The sequence below is a fragment of the Athene cunicularia genome, assembly GCF_003259725.1.
Source record: "Athene cunicularia isolate RWA chromosome 3 unlocalized genomic scaffold, athCun1 chr3_part1, whole genome shotgun sequence".
Taxonomy (NCBI): Eukaryota; Metazoa; Chordata; class Aves; order Strigiformes; family Strigidae; genus Athene; species Athene cunicularia.
In genome coordinates, this window is record NW_020799097.1 from 19,353,095 (window position 1) to 19,370,697 (window position 17,603).

General features: G+C 40.8%; 2 protein-coding genes across 4 annotated transcripts in view; both read right to left on the minus strand.

Annotated features, from left to right (window-relative positions):
- Positions 1 to 3,250, minus strand: part of COLEC11 (collectin subfamily member 11) — a 39,639-nt gene extending 36,389 nt beyond the window's left edge. For 2 of the 3 annotated variants that reach the window (XM_026845844.1, XM_026845841.1), the window contains exon 1: positions 3,015 to 3,250. The gene's annotated coding sequence lies outside the window, so the exon portion shown is untranslated. Of the gene's footprint in view, positions 1 to 2,406; positions 2,521 to 3,014 lie in introns of those variants that run through there. The other variant, XM_026845842.1, reaches the window with a different exon arrangement.
- A 7,969-nt stretch (positions 3,251 to 11,219) lies between these two features.
- RPS7 (ribosomal protein S7) lies at positions 11,220 to 17,363 on the minus strand. The gene is made up of 6 exons (XM_026845845.1): positions 17,227 to 17,363; positions 16,838 to 16,909; positions 15,105 to 15,248; positions 13,467 to 13,531; positions 11,800 to 11,950; positions 11,220 to 11,340 (listed from the first exon to the last, which is right to left on the minus strand). The coding sequence occupies exons 1-6, from the start codon at positions 17,299 to 17,301 to the stop codon at positions 11,263 to 11,265; spliced, it is 585 nt and encodes a 194-aa protein (XP_026701646.1). The 5' UTR covers positions 17,302 to 17,363; the 3' UTR covers positions 11,220 to 11,262.
- Positions 17,364 to 17,603: the final 240 nt, after the last annotated feature.

Genomic DNA, 17,603 nt, shown 5'->3' on the forward strand with positions numbered 1-17,603 from the left:
CAGTTTTCAGTCTCTATGCCTGAAGGACAACTGGGCACACACATTCAAGGCAAGGTTCCAGCTTCTGGAACTGAAGTTCCTGCAGGCACTTGGCACTAAAGGTGCTGAATTTATCCACTCCCACATGCAGCAGAGGGAATCCCGGAGCATCTCCCTCACAAGCATTTTCCAGACGGCTGCTGTGGCTATCACACATTTTGCTGGCTGTGGTGAGTCACTTTGTTCAGCACTTAGCTCTCCTCCATTAGCTCCATATAGCATGTAAACACTGCAGATTCTTGGTCTGGGGCCAGGTATCTAACTTGCAGCACTGTGAAAGTGTTTATTCATGTCCATGTTTCATTCACATGCTTTACTGTTAGACTAGATGATCTTTAAAGGTCCATTCCATCCCAAACCATTCTATGATTCAGTGTAAAAGAAAACCAATGTAAACCCTAACCATCTGTCTTACTGCTCTTTTCTGGCCTCCAGAACACCTTATGGACCTCCTAACCAACCTGCTGATACAGGTTGGGGGAAGCAGTGCCCATTCACAGCAGCTAAGGATCCTTGGATCCTAATTAACAAAGAAGAGACTGGTCCAGTGGTACAGAACTTGAGCAGACCAACTTCCATTCTCTCCTTGACTACAGACAATTTATATAACTACAGGCAAATCAGTCAGGACTTTATTTTTCTGAAGAGGCACTTAGATGGGTAAGATGAAGCCTCAATGGATGTTCAAAACCACCTCTTTTTAAAGCTTCAGACTTCTAGTAGGCTGTTTTCCTCTTAAGAGTTTACCTAGCTCTTAAAATCTAGCCATTACTCCCTTGCAGCTTTCAGTTCCAAATATATAAAATGGAGCACTTTTAGTGCAAAAGTTGGCAGAAGTACTAACAAAGCTTTAGAAACATTTTTAAATGTTCTCTCCCTTACACAGGTGTTTGCATGGCTAGAAACATCAAAAGGCTTTAAGCCTTTCTACTGACATATCAAGTGCTCTTGAAGGGTCCTATTCTCACAGCCCACAAACAGGATGGTTTGTGGCTCATGTGCAAACCAGAAGGAAGTGTTTGAATTTTAAGAAGCCGATGGCTAGTTATCAACCAGTAATCTGAGAGGCTTTGCCTACAGTTGATGCCTTACAAACCCAATCTGTACCTCTTTCACTAGACTACCTTTCCCAAAATACATCCTAACACTGCTCTCATGGGGAAATATAAATAGCCCAACCCTGACCACACAGCCTTATGGGAAATGTGGTTCAGCCATGAAGTCCAGCCAGTAGTGAAGTGCAATGCAAAGCACAAACTACACTTCCCAGGAGACACCATGAGAATATTTTTGGCTAAACTCTTCTGGTTTTCAGCCAAAATACTTTGACGAAAGAATTAAACTACCCCAGAGAAGTGACACTTCTTTAAAAAGCTACTCTGCCAAAAGCTGTCTTACTTCAAAAGGATTCTGGTTCAAGAGTTTTTGAAGAGCCCTAAAGATCACTAAATAAGAGCTTTAGGAACAACGTAAAAATCACTCAAAAGTGATCAGAAAAAAAAGCCTTCAGAATAACATACAATTTATAAATTACACAGTGCAATTCTCTGCTGGCTCTAAGACTACGCCATGTTTAAAATGCCATTTTGACTATGAATTTAAGTTATGTATTCTCTTTCATGTATTAATTATAGCAATAATTTCATTTTAACAGATACATCTATGAATTTTCTGAAAGACATTACAAACATTTTTAAAAGGAATACTCAGCTTGAAAGTATTACTTCTTGTCTACAACATCTGCATACCTTATTTATGCTGCATCAGTAGCATAGTAAAATTTTAGGGCTATGTCTAATGAGCTGTCACAGATTAACATATCCTAATATTGTTATAAATCAGATCTTTAAATCAGCATTTGTTTTATATTCTTTGATCACTATAACACCTTAATTGTTCACAATCGTGTAAATTATCATATAGATATGAAATACAAAAGATCTCAGCTAGAAGGGGAAACATAGGACAGTAGTTTTTACATTTACTACATTTCTAAAAATTTTTTAATACCCAAAGATCAAAATTGTAGTCTTTCCAGTCCAGAGGCTCTTTCTGTTTCATTGTACAGCAAGTGAAGTTGCGTATTTCAGTTCTCCGTAATAATTTGATTTTGCTAGAAAACAATCCCCCTCCTAAATTTCACTGCCTGTATTGAGCATATATATACGTATGCACAGAGGTCAGAATGGAAACTCACAAGTCCCTTTATGAATCCTATTTTTCCTACCTCATGTCTGAAAAGCAAGCATGTGGCCTTCTGATTACTGAAGTAGGACTTACTCTCATGTTCCATCCTATTTAGACCAAAATTTTATATCTTTACACACCCTTAAATTTCATTAAGCATTTCTGTATAGTACTACTTACAACGTGATTTGGTTTTCACTGAGTTTGCTCTTAATTATCCAGTGGTGTAATTCCAGCCCTTACTGGATCTTCTGTCATCTGCTTAATTTCTGCAATGTCAGTCTTCATTCCCTGCTTTGCAGCTGTATTAAAAGCTCAGTTTTTAGATTAGAAAACAGCCAGCCACTTAGGAATAAAAGTATTGGAGAAAAATGCGGAGAAAAGCACTTAGTATTTCCAAAATTAAACTGATGTTTATTATCTGTTAGCAGAAATTACAACCCATTAATGAACTGTGATAACTTTGAATTGTAGGAAAAGTTAAAATTCATATGCTCTTTTGTCTTTCCCTGTTCAAAGGATAGCAAGCTCTTCCGACTGTATTTGTAAATTTTAAATACAAATCCCCCACTAAACAGGAATTCAGTGATTTAACCCACATGGGTGTTTCTCAACAGAAAGGTCCAACATTATCTGATAGAACCGAGTGAGCTCTTACTTCCCTTACCTTCCCCTACCATTTGAGGATCATCAGTCATATTAAGCCACTTACGAAGCAGCCCCCTAACAAACATCCAGGCTTTTTCCTCTACTTTCTTCTAAAGAGTGAAAGTATAAAAGTCTCTTACCTTACGGTTGCTGAGAAGATGGGAACTGCTGAATGCTTTGTGCCTGCAGGGACACTGCACAGATGAACCTCATTGCTGCTGTTTACAGAAGTCTGACAGTTTTTAATTTGAAAAGAGGTTGTCTTTTGCTTTTCGACAGTTCAACAAATCAGACAAAACAGTTGCAAGTGTTATCTGTAAACAGCTTCCTGTTTGAAATAGATCAGCTGTCCTGCAGGACAATAATTAGGAAAGAAGTGTGGGAAAGCTGAAGAGGTCCATGATGTAAGCTTTTTATTTTGGGAATGTACTTTTTTGGGAATGCACTCTTACTCTCCCCTCCTCCTCTCTAGCAGAGAACCCCTTTTTAACCATTTACAACTATTCAGCTCTAAGCCATGCATGCACACTGCCCCAGTATAGCACTTTTCTGGCTTTGCTTCAGTGAATATGAGAACACATGAAATGCAGCACTGAATGTGTCTTAGCTGGATAATTAACACACTCTCCTCTTACTGAAATTCTCTCCATTCTTGCAGTTGGCTGTAGCATTCTTGACTTGAATAAAACATGCAACTATTTCAGAGCTGAATCTTAACACTCCACAATAACATGTGCTAAATTATCCACATGGCAGGTTTATTCATGAAATTTTGAAGGGGGTTTGGGTTTTGTTTTTTTAAACACCATTTGATAGCACTTTCTGTGTCTATAGTAAGGGGAAAAAAAGAAATCCTTTCATTATAGCTTCTGAATAGTTGTACAATTCTGGTTTTCATCTTAAACGGCTAGACTAGTTTGAGCCCTGGGTAAACCACAGTACTCCACACACATTTGGGCAGGAAAAAACTGCAGCCAGCTGATTGTGGGGAGTGTGTTTTGAGAACACCTCCTTCTGTTATAGCAGTCTATACTTCAACAGATATTACTGCCTTCACTCTCAACTTTCAGGGCAAATACAGAGTACTGCTTATGACCGTACCAATTAATACCTTCTAGTGAACAGCTGCTCCATTTGTAAGGCTGTAGCTCTAATAAGATTCTTCAACAAAAAAGGCTTACAAATCATCTGCCCCTTCTCCCGCTCGCACCAAGGTTCCCTGCTCCGTTTCTTCAGGTAGGGTTTGAGGGGGTCATGCTGTAAGCAAGCACCCAGGGGGATGGAACCTGGGTAACTCCCAGTATGTGACCTCTTAGTGGAAAACCAGAATGGCAGCTAGGGCAGTAAGAGGAAGTTCCTTTTCATCTTCCACAGTCCCAAGACCAAAAAAGTATCAGAACCCCAAAGAGGTCTTAGACTGAGGGACTAGAAAAAGTTGTAATAGGATCCCGTACATGTGTGTTGACTTCTTTAACGCTCTTCTGATCTCTCTTGCGAGAGGTCTAGGTCCGCTCCGTTCAGGATATTGTGCAGTGGTGGGGGCTGCAATACAAGTTGATGACACACAGTACCAATGCACTTCTCTGCTTTGCTCATATCCTCTCTTCCAGAAAACCTCTTTCCAGACCTGGGGTGTGCAATCTCCTTCCCTACCACAGCTCCCGCTTTGCTAGCCCACACCACGCTGTCCTGGTTTGAGAAAGTGGCAGGAGTTTTGGGTAGCACGGGAGGGGGCTACAGTGGCAGCCCCCTGTGAGAAGCTTCTCCACGGTCCCCCAGCTCCAAGTCAGACCCACCTTTGCACCAAGGCCAGGCCAAGTAGCTGTGCCTGTGTGATAACATATTTAAACAGCAGAACCTGGGAGGAGTTGTGAGGAGAAGTTGCAAGGAGAACATCTGTGCAAACACAGAGGTCAGTGGAAGGGGGGAGATGAGCCACTGGGGTGGGGGGAAGAGTAGGTAGAGATATCAGGAACAAAGCTGAGCCTAGGAAGAAGGGAGGGTAGGAGAAGGTGTTTGCAAGATGTGGTAATATCTCAGTCCTACTCCATCTGTTATGTGTTGTTGTTAGTGTCTGTATTAAATTTTATGTTCTTTTTTTAATTTTCCTAATGAGTCTGGTTTTTGCTTGTGCCTTAAGAGATAAGAACAGGGAGGGATGATGTCAAGTTTCCCTGGCCTTCTGCTTTCCTCCTTCCCAGCATGGGGGAAAGTGGGAAGCAAGTGGCTGCATGATGCTCAGTTTTCCTCTGAGCAAAAACCATGACAGCAGCACACACTGAGCAGCACTGTAGAGGCAGTCATGCCTCATACTCAGGACTCACCACAGACACTTTCATAAAGGCAGACTCTTCATAAAGGAAGACCTTTCCTAAATGCTAAATGTAGGGCTGGAACCTTGATACCCTCCTCCATTGCTATAAAGTCATGTATTTTAACACACACCAAATGGTCGAGAAAAGTTAAGAACTGGTGATCACTTCCAGATTACATCAGTAAAGATAGGACAAAATGGTAGAACATGAATGTAATTGTGTAAGAACCACACAACTCTAATTTGAAAGTTCAGTTTTATGCGTACAAGCTCCATTAGTTCAGTGGGAGGAGAAAACAATTAGCAGGATCGGGCCCTTGCAGCACTCTGTTGGCAGAAACTTGCCAAGAGAACTGTTTCATGTGAAGAATGCAGCAAAGTGACTGCAGTCCAAGACTTTGAAGATCATATTACGATGGCAAAGGCAACGTCTATTTACATACATATCTACTCTCCCTGTAAACACAGGCAAATAACTTTGAGGCCAGAAACAGAATTCAAGGGAGAAAGGGAACTATTTCAGGGAAAGTTAGTAGAAAAGGTAGCATTAAAGACTGGAGAAACAGAAATTAAAAATAAATGACCAGAGTTCAAAAGGAAAGGGCAAACACTACATATGCAGTGAAAGTGTTTTCCCTAGAAGGGAAAATAAGGAAGTAAATGGTTTTCTTTCACCTAAGAGAAAGAAAAGAGTACAGTGCCCTTACAGAAAAGCATAAACATTCTTTGCCCACCCAGAAAGCCAACTGGAAGCTGTGTAGTCACACTGGTGCATTATCTAAATGAGGCTGCTACTTGTAAACTGGAGTGCTGATGCATGGACTACATGGGAGCAGCGTAAGTTAGCACCAGGTTGCAATAGCTGTTGGCTATTAAACTGAAGTTTCATTATGTTAATATGCCTGTCTGAGAAACTGTAGCACTTAAAGACCTGATTCACAGGTCTTTCAGCCACCCTTGACAGATGGAGAGGGACAGCCTTCAGAGGCTACGGTACCCAACAAGAGACACCAGCTAGACCAGCTACCTCGTTTGTCTCACAACCCAGTATTGACTCAGCCTTTAAACTCAGGTTAAACACCATGTTGACACAACTATAGGTAGAAGTCTTGGATTGAAACCAATCAAAACCACATAGACAAAAGCAAACTGGTTGTAAAAGGCCAAGAACAAGTCTTCCGTTAGAAAACAGGAAAGAATATGTTTATACATTTTAGGAGCCTTCAGGCAAATTTTTCTACTCTTTCCATAGTCAGTTAGCATTATCTTTGTGTCTATAAGAGGATTAAACATAATACCTATTTAAAAACACAATGGCTATTTAAAAATGTTGTTGTTCTAAGAAGATGACAAGGCCTTAATTCTCCCCTTGGTTTGACAAAACATCCAACGGTATCAGCAACATTTCCAATCAGATTTTCCCAGGGAATGAAAATTCCCAAAACCCAAATTCCGTAATAAATTAGTACCTGAGCATACTTGCTGGAGCTCAGCTTATTGCAGGCTGTCACAAACACTGTTCCAGTTACTGAAAGTAAAGGCTGTCTGGCTAACCATCCCTAAAGTAAGCCTCCCAAGGCAAACTTCCAAAAGAGGCAAGGAGATGCAGCAGATGTACAACTTCATGGCACAGATCTGCATACCAGCATGCTGAGTGCACCCACTCCTCTGCTCTCAAAACAACATAATGATGTGTCCCATTCCCTTTGGCTCCGCCTAACTGTAATTGGTTAGCCAAGAAAATAGGAAACAACTTTCCTAAGCATCAAGATACACCTGGTAAACACCAGCCTGCAGAGCTGCCCCTAGTGAAGATACCCATCTGCACCTCATTCCCTTAGCACAGCCCCAGAGGGCAGACAGCACCACTGTACCTCTGTGGACAAGGAGACACTAACAGTTATCCCTACCACCTCTTCTGTGTAATACAAGAGACACATAGTGGAAAAAGTCAGTGCAGAAACAGCAACATGCATTTAATTTTGCAGCTGGGTAAAATCAGACCTTCATTAGTGGCGTTGCATTCATGTTTTTTGCGTAAGATTTGAGCAGCCTTTGCTGCAGCAGTAGTGCTTTTTCCGTTACTCCCCATCTCTAAAAATTGGAATAATCTTTTCAGTGTCTGGCTTTAATTCTATCTTTGCTGCTCCAGGGGCAGATCAAAACTGAGCCAGACATATCAGCACAATATCCAATAATGAAAAACATTAGCTGTTACTCATTTAGCAAAACCTAGCAGCAACTGTTTTGTTGCTGAGCCTGAGAATGATTTTCCTGATAAAGAGCAGCAGTAACTGCAGGATAGAGGAGGTGACACCTGAACTTGCAGACTGTAAGAAATCCAACAAACTTTCTCCTCTTGATCACAAGACATAAGATCCTTTACATGTAGCACTCTGTAGGGAACAGAGCACTAGTACAAAGAGATACTTGTGCCACTTTCTCTTGCTCTCAGCAGAACGCAAGTTTTTCACATAAGCACTCTTAAGACAGGCAGTGAGAGGCACAGCAAAGCCATTTCATTATTATAAAGGGTCAACCTTCACACTGATCAATGCTGCAGTCAGGCCTGTATGGAGGACAGGAAAGCACACTCCCTCAGCCTAACCACAAGACTTCTTTTTATGAGACTTCATGACTGTCTGTAATCAGTATCTTTTTTCTGTCATTCTGATACACCTCTAGAGACCTAGGAAACACATCCCACAAAGAAGAAAAGGTCTAGCTTTGTGGCATTGCTCTGGCTTTTAGATATAACAGAATCAAACTTGGGCCTCACACTTCAAAAATTTAGGAAAAACAAAAGCTTAGGAAATAGATTATTTCAGTGCACAATGCAGGAGTGATAGGATTTCCTTTTAACACTGCTTGATGTGAGGATCACTACATTGAAACTTGCCAGATGTTCCCCCTTACGCTCAAGAGGGCCTGATCAGACATAATGTTATCATGCATCAAATTATCATATTAATACAAGATAGGTCAAGCACTTACCACCCAAAACTTCAAGCAAGTTCTGCGACACTAGAATTGTGACACATCTACACACTTTTTCAAGGAGAAATCAGCAGGGAGTAGTCTTCATCACAGTCAAAAATACCTGGTAACATTTGTGAAAGGATTCATATGGAACAAACTGAAAGCTCCAATATCAGGTGCAAGTCTCAAGAGCACCTAACAGATGTAAAGTCCTTGCTTCTCATTTTGGGCTACTACAGAAAAGAATTGGTCTTTTTAATACTCTTCAACATGCGATGGTCTCTTCACATTGACAGTACCCATGTACTACTGCTGCACAGGCTCTTGGTACAGAATACCCTGTTGTTTATTCACACAGATCAGCTGAAAAAACTCCTGAGGAATCACACGTTCAGAGTTCAACTGTGCCACTGCATGAAAGGTACTGGAAAAGTCTAGCATCATCTCACGTGGAGTCTGTTTAGGTTAAGGTAACATTTGACACCAGTATTCCAGCAGCCTCATTAGCACCTGACCAGATGGTATCAACTGGCTTTCCAGATTGCAGGCATTCACTTGATATGCTTGTCAAGGGACAGAGGGAGTTGTCTGACTCGATCAGTGACACTAACACACAAGGGAGTCCATGAATAAAGCTAAACTAGGACTAAAGTCTTTTGCAAAGCACAAGGGCTGGTTATTTTTATGCCACAAAAATCCACCTTTACTTGCAGCTTAGTTGATGTAAGCACCATAAATGGCTTTGACAGCATTAGCCTTTCTCTCAAAGAATTTGCTTATGGGGCTATCACGGGCGTTTGCATTTCATATAGTTCAAAGGGCTTGCAACAAAAGCCAAGAAAAATCTATAGCCAGCTGGCAATGCCTGGGAACATTTGCAATCTTTACATACAGTTTACTAGATTTCTCCTGCGCTGCTTACCCCCTCCCAGTGCTTCAAAACTAGAAACACTACTGACATTTTTATTACTATGAAGAGATCAAACCCCAGTTACATTTCACCATGAAATAGGAAATGCTGTCTAGTGAAGCCTGCTGAGCATCACCTCTTCTTGCAGATGTTGCACAGCCCCAGCAGACTTAGCTACCTTTAGAGGTTGGTAACATCTGGTAAGTCTCGAAACACTCCCCAGACTGCTTCTTCCAACCCACACCAGCAAACATCTATTTGCAGAGTCTACCATATGTGATTGTTGTAGTGGGAAGCTTAGTAAAATGTCTGATTTGAGACTAGAGTTGAGGGGACTCGGGGGCAGGTGGTGTTTCCAACCTGAGTAATACCAATTTTAGCAATGATAACTTGAATTCTGAAGTTCTGGCACTCCTTCTGCTAGAAGATCTTTTGTGATTAGCCTTCTGTGACTACTCAACTTCCCTTAGAATTAGGTGAGGGGATTAATGACTATTATATACCTCCAACTCCTCTCACCTAATTCTAAGGGAAGGTGATGATTCTGCTGAATCATACAAAAGACAAACAATAGTCAAGGTACAAAGTTGTAGTCCAGGTACAGAAGTTTGAAAAGGAGAGAAAAAAAGGCCTTAAGGTAAGCCAACTTCTTCAAAGATAAAGCCTTTTTAATGCAAACATTCAAGCCTTGTCAGTAAGTAGCAGAAAATCAACTAATTGAAACAAGACACTTTTTCCTCCTTCTCTTTGCATGTCTGCCTCAAAAGTAACAGCATATGGCCACCTGTCTTGCCCTACTAAACAGAAGTTATGGTACAACTTAAAAACCTTCATTTTCCCAGCAAAAAGGCAACGCAAAACTTGTTTTAATCTTGTAGTTCTTCACAGCTGAAGAAGAAAAGTATCAAATGGGAAGCAATCAAAACCACAGTAAAAAGGAAAAGTAAGGTACAATCACCCTCAATTAAGTGGCACTTGTCCTTCATCTACTCTCAGGTAGGAAGATGCAAGTTACCAGGAGTTTCTGATACACAATTTGTTACCTACTTACATCACCTAATAGACTGTCTCCATAATTAGGTGCCTTACTTAAGAACTTACTCCTAAGTAACAGAATAGCCTGTTCAGTACAGTGAAGTACTTACTAAATTCATATAAATTGCTCAGAACATTTACATGCCCAACTCCATGCTCCTCCCTGAGCTAGAAGAAAATGTTACTTGCTGAAAATGTTTCTAAGCATAGATACGCACAAATCAAAAGTGTAATGCTTTCAGGACACTACCATGTAACCTTCGGCTACTGTGGTAACAGCAAGTCCTTCCCTGCCTCTCCCCATATAACCAAGTGTGTACTGAACTGTTACAACACCATCTAACCAAAAAACCCCAGACATTCCAGCAGTCATTGCTTCACCCCAGCGTATCTATCCCTGCCTTCAGTTTTTAGCCATGAGAAAGGTTACCTCAACACTAATACACAGGCATAAAATTAACATACGGATATGCTTCCAGAAATCACAGATTTCTGTAAGAACAATACCTAAAAAAACTAGTTTTTGTCCAGCAAGGTAGTCAAGCACTCAGAAGTGAAAATGCTTCCCCATTTCATTCTGATAAAGGTGAGAAGTTACAGGACCTGCTTTTAGGTAAGAACTTGTATGTAATTTTGCCACTTAAAAGAGCAAGAAAGTTACCTCAAATTCAAACTACACCTACCCCAACAAATTTCCCAAAAATTCAACCCCCTTTTGCAAATGTCATTGCTCCATGTTTTAGAGGTTACACCACCTGCTACATAGACTTCCTCCAGTGTCAGGAACAGGTAGGTCTCCAACTGGCATTCTTGTGTGCAAAACTCAGGACTTCCACTGCTCTATAGTTAATTCTCCACATTCTCCCCAAAAGCTGAGTCTCAACATAATTCAGTTTACTTTTCAATGCTAATTCTTTTTGCAGACTGGACTCTTTTCTTCAGAGTTGTGTTGTGACAGTGCCAAGAACAATCTAAGAGGGCTACCATTAAAATGCTGGTGACTTAATACTTTGATACACAAATGTTACTCATCCAGACAGCAGAGAAGTCCCACAAACCAGTTAATCCCCATCTATGTTTAAGGAATTCAAAATTTAAATGAAATTACTCTCTTATATGAATAGTTGTTTATTCAGCCATTTTTTGCACTTTACAGCTGGAATTCTGGAAATTCAAACACCACATCTTTGCCTGTAAGCTTCTTGTAGACACCAGAAAATGTTTCCACCTGTGAAGACAAACAATCTTGTTTATACATGCTGTGTAAGGAAGTCTGTATTAACATACTTTTGGGTGAACCTAAACCTGTTCCCATAAAAAAACCCTAAGCTAAGTGACAGGGAACTTCAGGCTGTACCAAGCACATCTGTTTAAGGTCAAAACTAAGTGTTTCACTTAACAAAACAACCAAACAAAAAGTCCCAACCCACAAATAAACTAACCCCAACAAAATAACTGTTCCCAAGAGGGAACCTATATAGCTACTTTACAATCCAGGAGTTTTTTCAAGTTGAACTAGAGCTCTTTCAAAAGCCTTGCCTCATCGTCCTCCAAATACAAACAGAACCATCTGCACTGACACAAGCCAAAAGGCAGTCTTCTGCTGTATCACACATAAGCAGCCTCTTAACAATGTCAGAATGCCACCCCATCCTGCAGGAGAAAGTAAAAGGGCTTTTTTGTTTACCTTGTGTTCAACATTGTTCTGTTGTGCTTTGTCCAAATGGACTTTTATGAGCCTGCTGCCATCCAGTTTTACACGGATTCTCTTGCCCACAATTTCACTTGGGAAGACCAGGTCTTCAAGAATGGCATCGTGCACTGCAGTAAGCGTACGGCTGAAATGCAACATTCGTACTATTAAAATACATCCTCTTGCCAAATATGCTACAGTATGACAATACAACACAGTTTCAAAGGTCATGCAAAAATAAAAGCTGAAATTGTACACTGAGTGCAGAAACTTAAAGTGATTGCATGAGGGGAAAAAAGTCAGTAGTCAGGTTTCTGACCTTTTAGATCACGTGTTGTTTTGCAGCAACAGCCCTGAAACATTCTTTTATACACATTTAAGAAAAAAATTATTTAAATCAGAATTAAGTTGTCCCATCTGATATTTTGCCAGAGACACTCACTGGAATAGTTTAAGTGTGCAAATATCTTCAGCTACACAGAGCAGGTAGGGTCATAGGAGACCCAGTTTTGAAAACACTGCAGAGTTCAAACCACGACACTAAGATTTCCAGCTTCCGTATCTGTAGTTTCAAGGCAGTATAACTAGTAACTGAGACCTGTATCTACAGCAGCATTTCAAATGTGAAAAGACTGGGATAGCTAAAGGAGACAAACATCAATCACACTGCTATGCTTCTCAATACGTTGTCAGTTTTACCACAGCACTAGCCTGATCTAGTCTCAGGCTGAGAATGGGACAGTCCTGCACACTCATCCTGAAAGTGTCAGCATGCTAATCACAGATGCCAACTTCTCTACCCGCTGTGCAATACTAGTTTTAATACAACACACAGAGTCCTCCAAAGGCAGGACTGCAGCTAGATGATTACTATAAGCTGCATTTTTAAAATCCATGCCTGAAGATTTCAAAATACAGTTATAAGATATGACACAGGTATAAATAATACTGGGGCTTGGAGAAGTTATAGGAACATGTCATAAAGAGGACAAACTTTTAAGACATGGACTACATAATACAGTAGACTTCGTAAGACAGTATCATATTAAGATACAATAACATACTATGTCATGATATGGTAAGATAGAGAACAGTATAGAGGCACTGACATCCACACAGACATAGTAGTGTCGCATTTCTAGCAATAAAGAGACTAGATGAAAACATGGAGGCCATTTAACACAAATTACTATACTACTGCTATTAAATTCATACCCAGAGGGACAGCTCATTACCTATACCCCTCCTCAGCCACTCTCTCCCTCCCTGCATCCCTTCAGTATGCCAGCCCTGCCTTCTGTACAGTCTAACACGGGATGTGGATGCAGCTCTCCCTACAGCTTAAAAAAATAATTCTTGTCAGCACACTGTGGTAACAGACAGCAGGTTCAGGTTTCTTAAGCCAGTATTGCCGGCTAAATATTGGCTTCAGCTGTAGCTGAAAATATAGATGGAGTTCTAAGAAACACAACACATTACCCAAAGATGAGCTTTTTACTGCACCCTTCAGTGGTCAAATGGCAGATAGATTTCAAGTGGTAAGAGAAAGGACAAGAACACCCAATCATCTGAATGACTTCTCAAAAATTCAGCTAAACATTACTTGGCTAAACTACCAAGTCACAAAAGGCTGTCACAGCGAATCAAAATTATTTACTTACCTCCTGGGTCGCTTTTGCTTGTTTTTTGTGCGGCTTTTTCTTGTTGGCTTGGGCAGAATCCTCCTCTGTTAAGGCAGGAAAAAAAAAAAAAACACAACACCACTAATTACTCAGTATCCACTGTTCACAAACAAATAATAAAAAAAAAAAAAGAACAACACCACATGCGCTTTCTTTTTTTCCCCACTAGAAACAGATACATGAAACATCAAAAAGGGAGACTTAAGTATGCCCAAAGCTACACCAGCATTAGAACCTGATATTGCTCACAGAAGCTGGAGTACTGGCTTTATTTCTCATCTACCGATCCTGCATTCGGTGCATGAAATAAAAGATTTGTCTTTCTTGCCCCCCTCCCCCATTAATACAACCAGACTGGTTTACGGTGTCATATTAGCAATCTGAGCACACTTCTTTGGGAACAGAAATCTCAAAGAATTTTACAATTTCTGTTAGACTGAGCTTCTGGTGCAGAGTAGTAAGCTATCTCAGTCCCACAGACAGCTAGGTGACATGTGAGACTGAAATGCTAGTATGAATAATGAGACATATTACACAATCCAGACCAAACCCTGGATTAAATATAATATGGTCCAAAGGCAGCATCTAAAGGTATATGTATCAGCAGAACTTATTTTCTACTTTCCTGTCTGCAAGGGTAGATGTTTTAAAATACTGAGTTTTAAATGCAGTTGTAGCCATCTGCATTATTTTCCACCAAAACATCACAGCTTCTCTATGACTGTATTTATGACGGGGCTACTGTAATCCAAACTGGTTCACATCATACTCAAAAGCAACATTTCCCCTACAGCAGAACTGCACAATTCCCTCCTGAAATATGGATTACTAAATTGGTAGGTAATTCTCAAGCACTTAGTTTAAGCGAGCCAGAAGCACTTCATTAAAAGAAGTCTTCTCGGCCACGGAGATTCAGGGTAAGGTGTCCTGGCTATTACAGTTATCTTACAAAGAAGAATTTTCACTAAAAAGAGCTTCAGTCTAACAACTAAGTGTCGACTCTGCACACAGATCTCCAGGGTTTGTCTACCCCTCAGCACTGCCCAGACAGTCCTCCATCACCTTTTCATGGCTTAGCCCCTTCCATAAACTCAGAGAAAGAAAACTTGAGTCAGGTTTTTTTCTTCCTCTCCTATTAACTTGAATTTTAAGTGCTTAGATTATGTAAGTATGTAGTAAAGCTCCTATTAATATTTGTTCTTTTACTTTCAAGTTTTGCTTCTCAAACTTCTGCAGGAGTAAAAGAGACCAGAACGAGAAAGTAGTATCTTCCTCCAAAAAGCTTCACATCCCACCAAGTTTACATAATCTTGGGTGCTAGCTGAAATAATTTTAGTTTACATCCACAACAGGACATTCATAACATATCCTGCTGGTACAAAAATACATCATTGTTACCTTGAACTGACAAGACAAGAAGGGTAGTGCAGCACTGGAACAGGTTATCCAGAGAGACTGTGGTACCTCTGTTCTTGGGTGTTTTCAAGACTCAACCAGAGAAAACCATGGCTGACCTGATCGAATGATGGCAACAGTCCCACTTCATGCATGAGGCTAGACCAGATTACCTCCAGGAATCCCTTCAAATCAACATTTTCATGATTTTAAGTGTTCTACCTGAGCAATGAACACCACATGCTTTCCACTGAATTTCTTCTCCAGCTCACGAACTAGCCGCACTTGAATCTTCTGGAAGGATTTCAGCTGAGGAACTGGTACGAAGATAATGATGGCTTTTCTGCCACCACCCACTTCAATTTCCTAAAATGGAAGTAGAAAGTAAACATTGTTTAAGGGTCAAGAAGCAATATTCTGTTTGATCATGAATCCCCTGAACATAGATATTTGATAGTCTGGCTTACAACTTTGTGGCGGGGGGGTAACAGAGGGAAAAAAAAAAAAAACCACCAGAGTGCAGTACAGGTTTTAAATGCTTTTAAGTGCATAAGCATTCAAGAGAAAATCCTCTGTCAGACCACTTGTTTTGCTGTAAAGGAGTGACTGAGCAATAAATCACACCATTCCTTTCAGAGTCACATCCTCTGAATAGCAAAGCTCATTCTTTCTGCAGGGATTCAGACACTAGAATCCTAACTATACTGAATGCTTATCATCATATCTGCAGTAGTACTTATATGCCAATACAAAGTTTCAGAAATTATTTTGCTTCTAATGCAGACTCTAGGCAAAGTTTACAGTAACAGATCTCTTGTATTTGAGCTACTACTTCAGGGAAATCATCTTTGTCCATCACTTCCCAAGGCCGAAACAAAATATTTCCTTCCACTCCAAATGCTAGCACATTTATGTCACACCAACATGGATTACTTTCCCCCTGGTTTGTTTCTTCAACAGTTGATCAAAACCATAGAAGTTTGTATAGGCTTACAAGGCGCTTCTCTCATGAACCTAACTGCAGAGACATCACCATTCTCCAACAGAACGGAAAGCTGAACTGTTTTACACCAGGTACATTCCCACATGAGGTAACTCAGATGCCCACAGAAGTTTTCTCACAAATTCAACCAAGTAGCTAAGTAAACAACAGACACTTAAAAACTCCTCATTGAGAACAGTACACATTGCTGTACTTCAGCAATGAAGCAGACATACCAAGGAAACCTCTGCATTCCCAGACTCTTTAACTTAACTCTAAGCAGTCATACATCCATGTCTGTAATCGGTGAGCCTAGGCAAAAACCAAAGAGCAACCTACTGAAGTTTCTGGTTTCAGAACTAGCTTCAGAAGTTCCAATCCAGTCTTCAAAGCTGACAAATTCTAACACTAATTTTCTTCCCCCTTTTCCACTAATTTCCCCCCACTCTTCTTCCTTAAGGTTTCATTTTATAAACTAAAACTCTAATTTACAGTCAGGCTAAACTACGTGATCAAGTCAAGTCTACCACCCCAATCCATTTCCTATCTATTACTTGGTCCATAAAAGATGATTTATAACAAACTTATTTTACAAAGAGTATTATAGTATACATTCCTGACAGATTCTGTACAGCCTACACTGACAGCCAATATCCAGAGAGACCTCAGTTTCAGACCTCAAGCTCAGATTGCAGAGACAGAAAGCAGACTATCATTTGTAAACATGTTTAAACACCAAATTGTTAATTCAAGTTTTTTCAATGACTTTTCAAATCAGTTACTAAAAACCCCAAAACTATTACAGAATCCTATGCGTTAACAGCAAATAATAGAAGATAAGCCACAACAGCATACAGTAAAACATCACAGGCTGTAAGAAACATCTAAAGGCACCATTCATCTAGTATGTTAACAGTCACAAAAACACGGAGCAAGTAACCAATCAATTCTTTGTGGGAAAGGTCTAGCCTACCTTAGCTGCTGTGATGTTCAACTCCCGCAGCTGAGCCTTTAAGTCAGAGTTCATTTCCAACTCCAGCAGAGCCTAGAAGAGTGAATTACAGAAGAATCCATTATCATACAGTTCAATTCATAACAACTCTTGAGACCAAAGTCTGTCCACAGTGCCAGAGAGCTGCTGCATACTGTTTACCACAGCCAGTATCAGAGATTTAACTTCCCATAAGTCACACTGACATGCAACAAGTACGCAGGCTGACTGCCCCAGTTCCTAAGTAAAACTAGGGAAGAGTACACATTTAGACAGCATCAGCCTGGAAGTTTAAGCTCTAGACACCTGTCACAACACTGCCTCCATAACTTGCAGTCGATTACTAAACAGCAGAATAGAAAAACACATACCTGGGATATACCAGACTCGAATTCATCTGGCTTCTCGCCATTAGGCTTCACAATCTTTGCGCTAGAGCTGAACATGGCCTTTCTGTAACGCAAAAGAACATCTCAGTTGTCACTGGAAGATATCTTCTGCTACAAACACTGCAGGACTCTGCCACCCGGCTACTCAGCCGCATGCTTCAAGGCAAAGCCAGGGAGAGCCCCACTGGCCACGCAAGCCCCATCACGCCGCTCCAGGGGATGCCGACCACAGCACAGGGACACCGTCCTGCGGAACAAGGGGCCTGCCCATCCCGGCGTCCCGCGTGTGCGCTAAGGCGCCCGCAGCTGCGAGTCCCCTGGAGCACCGAGGCGAGTGCCCGGCCGCTTACGGAGCCCCA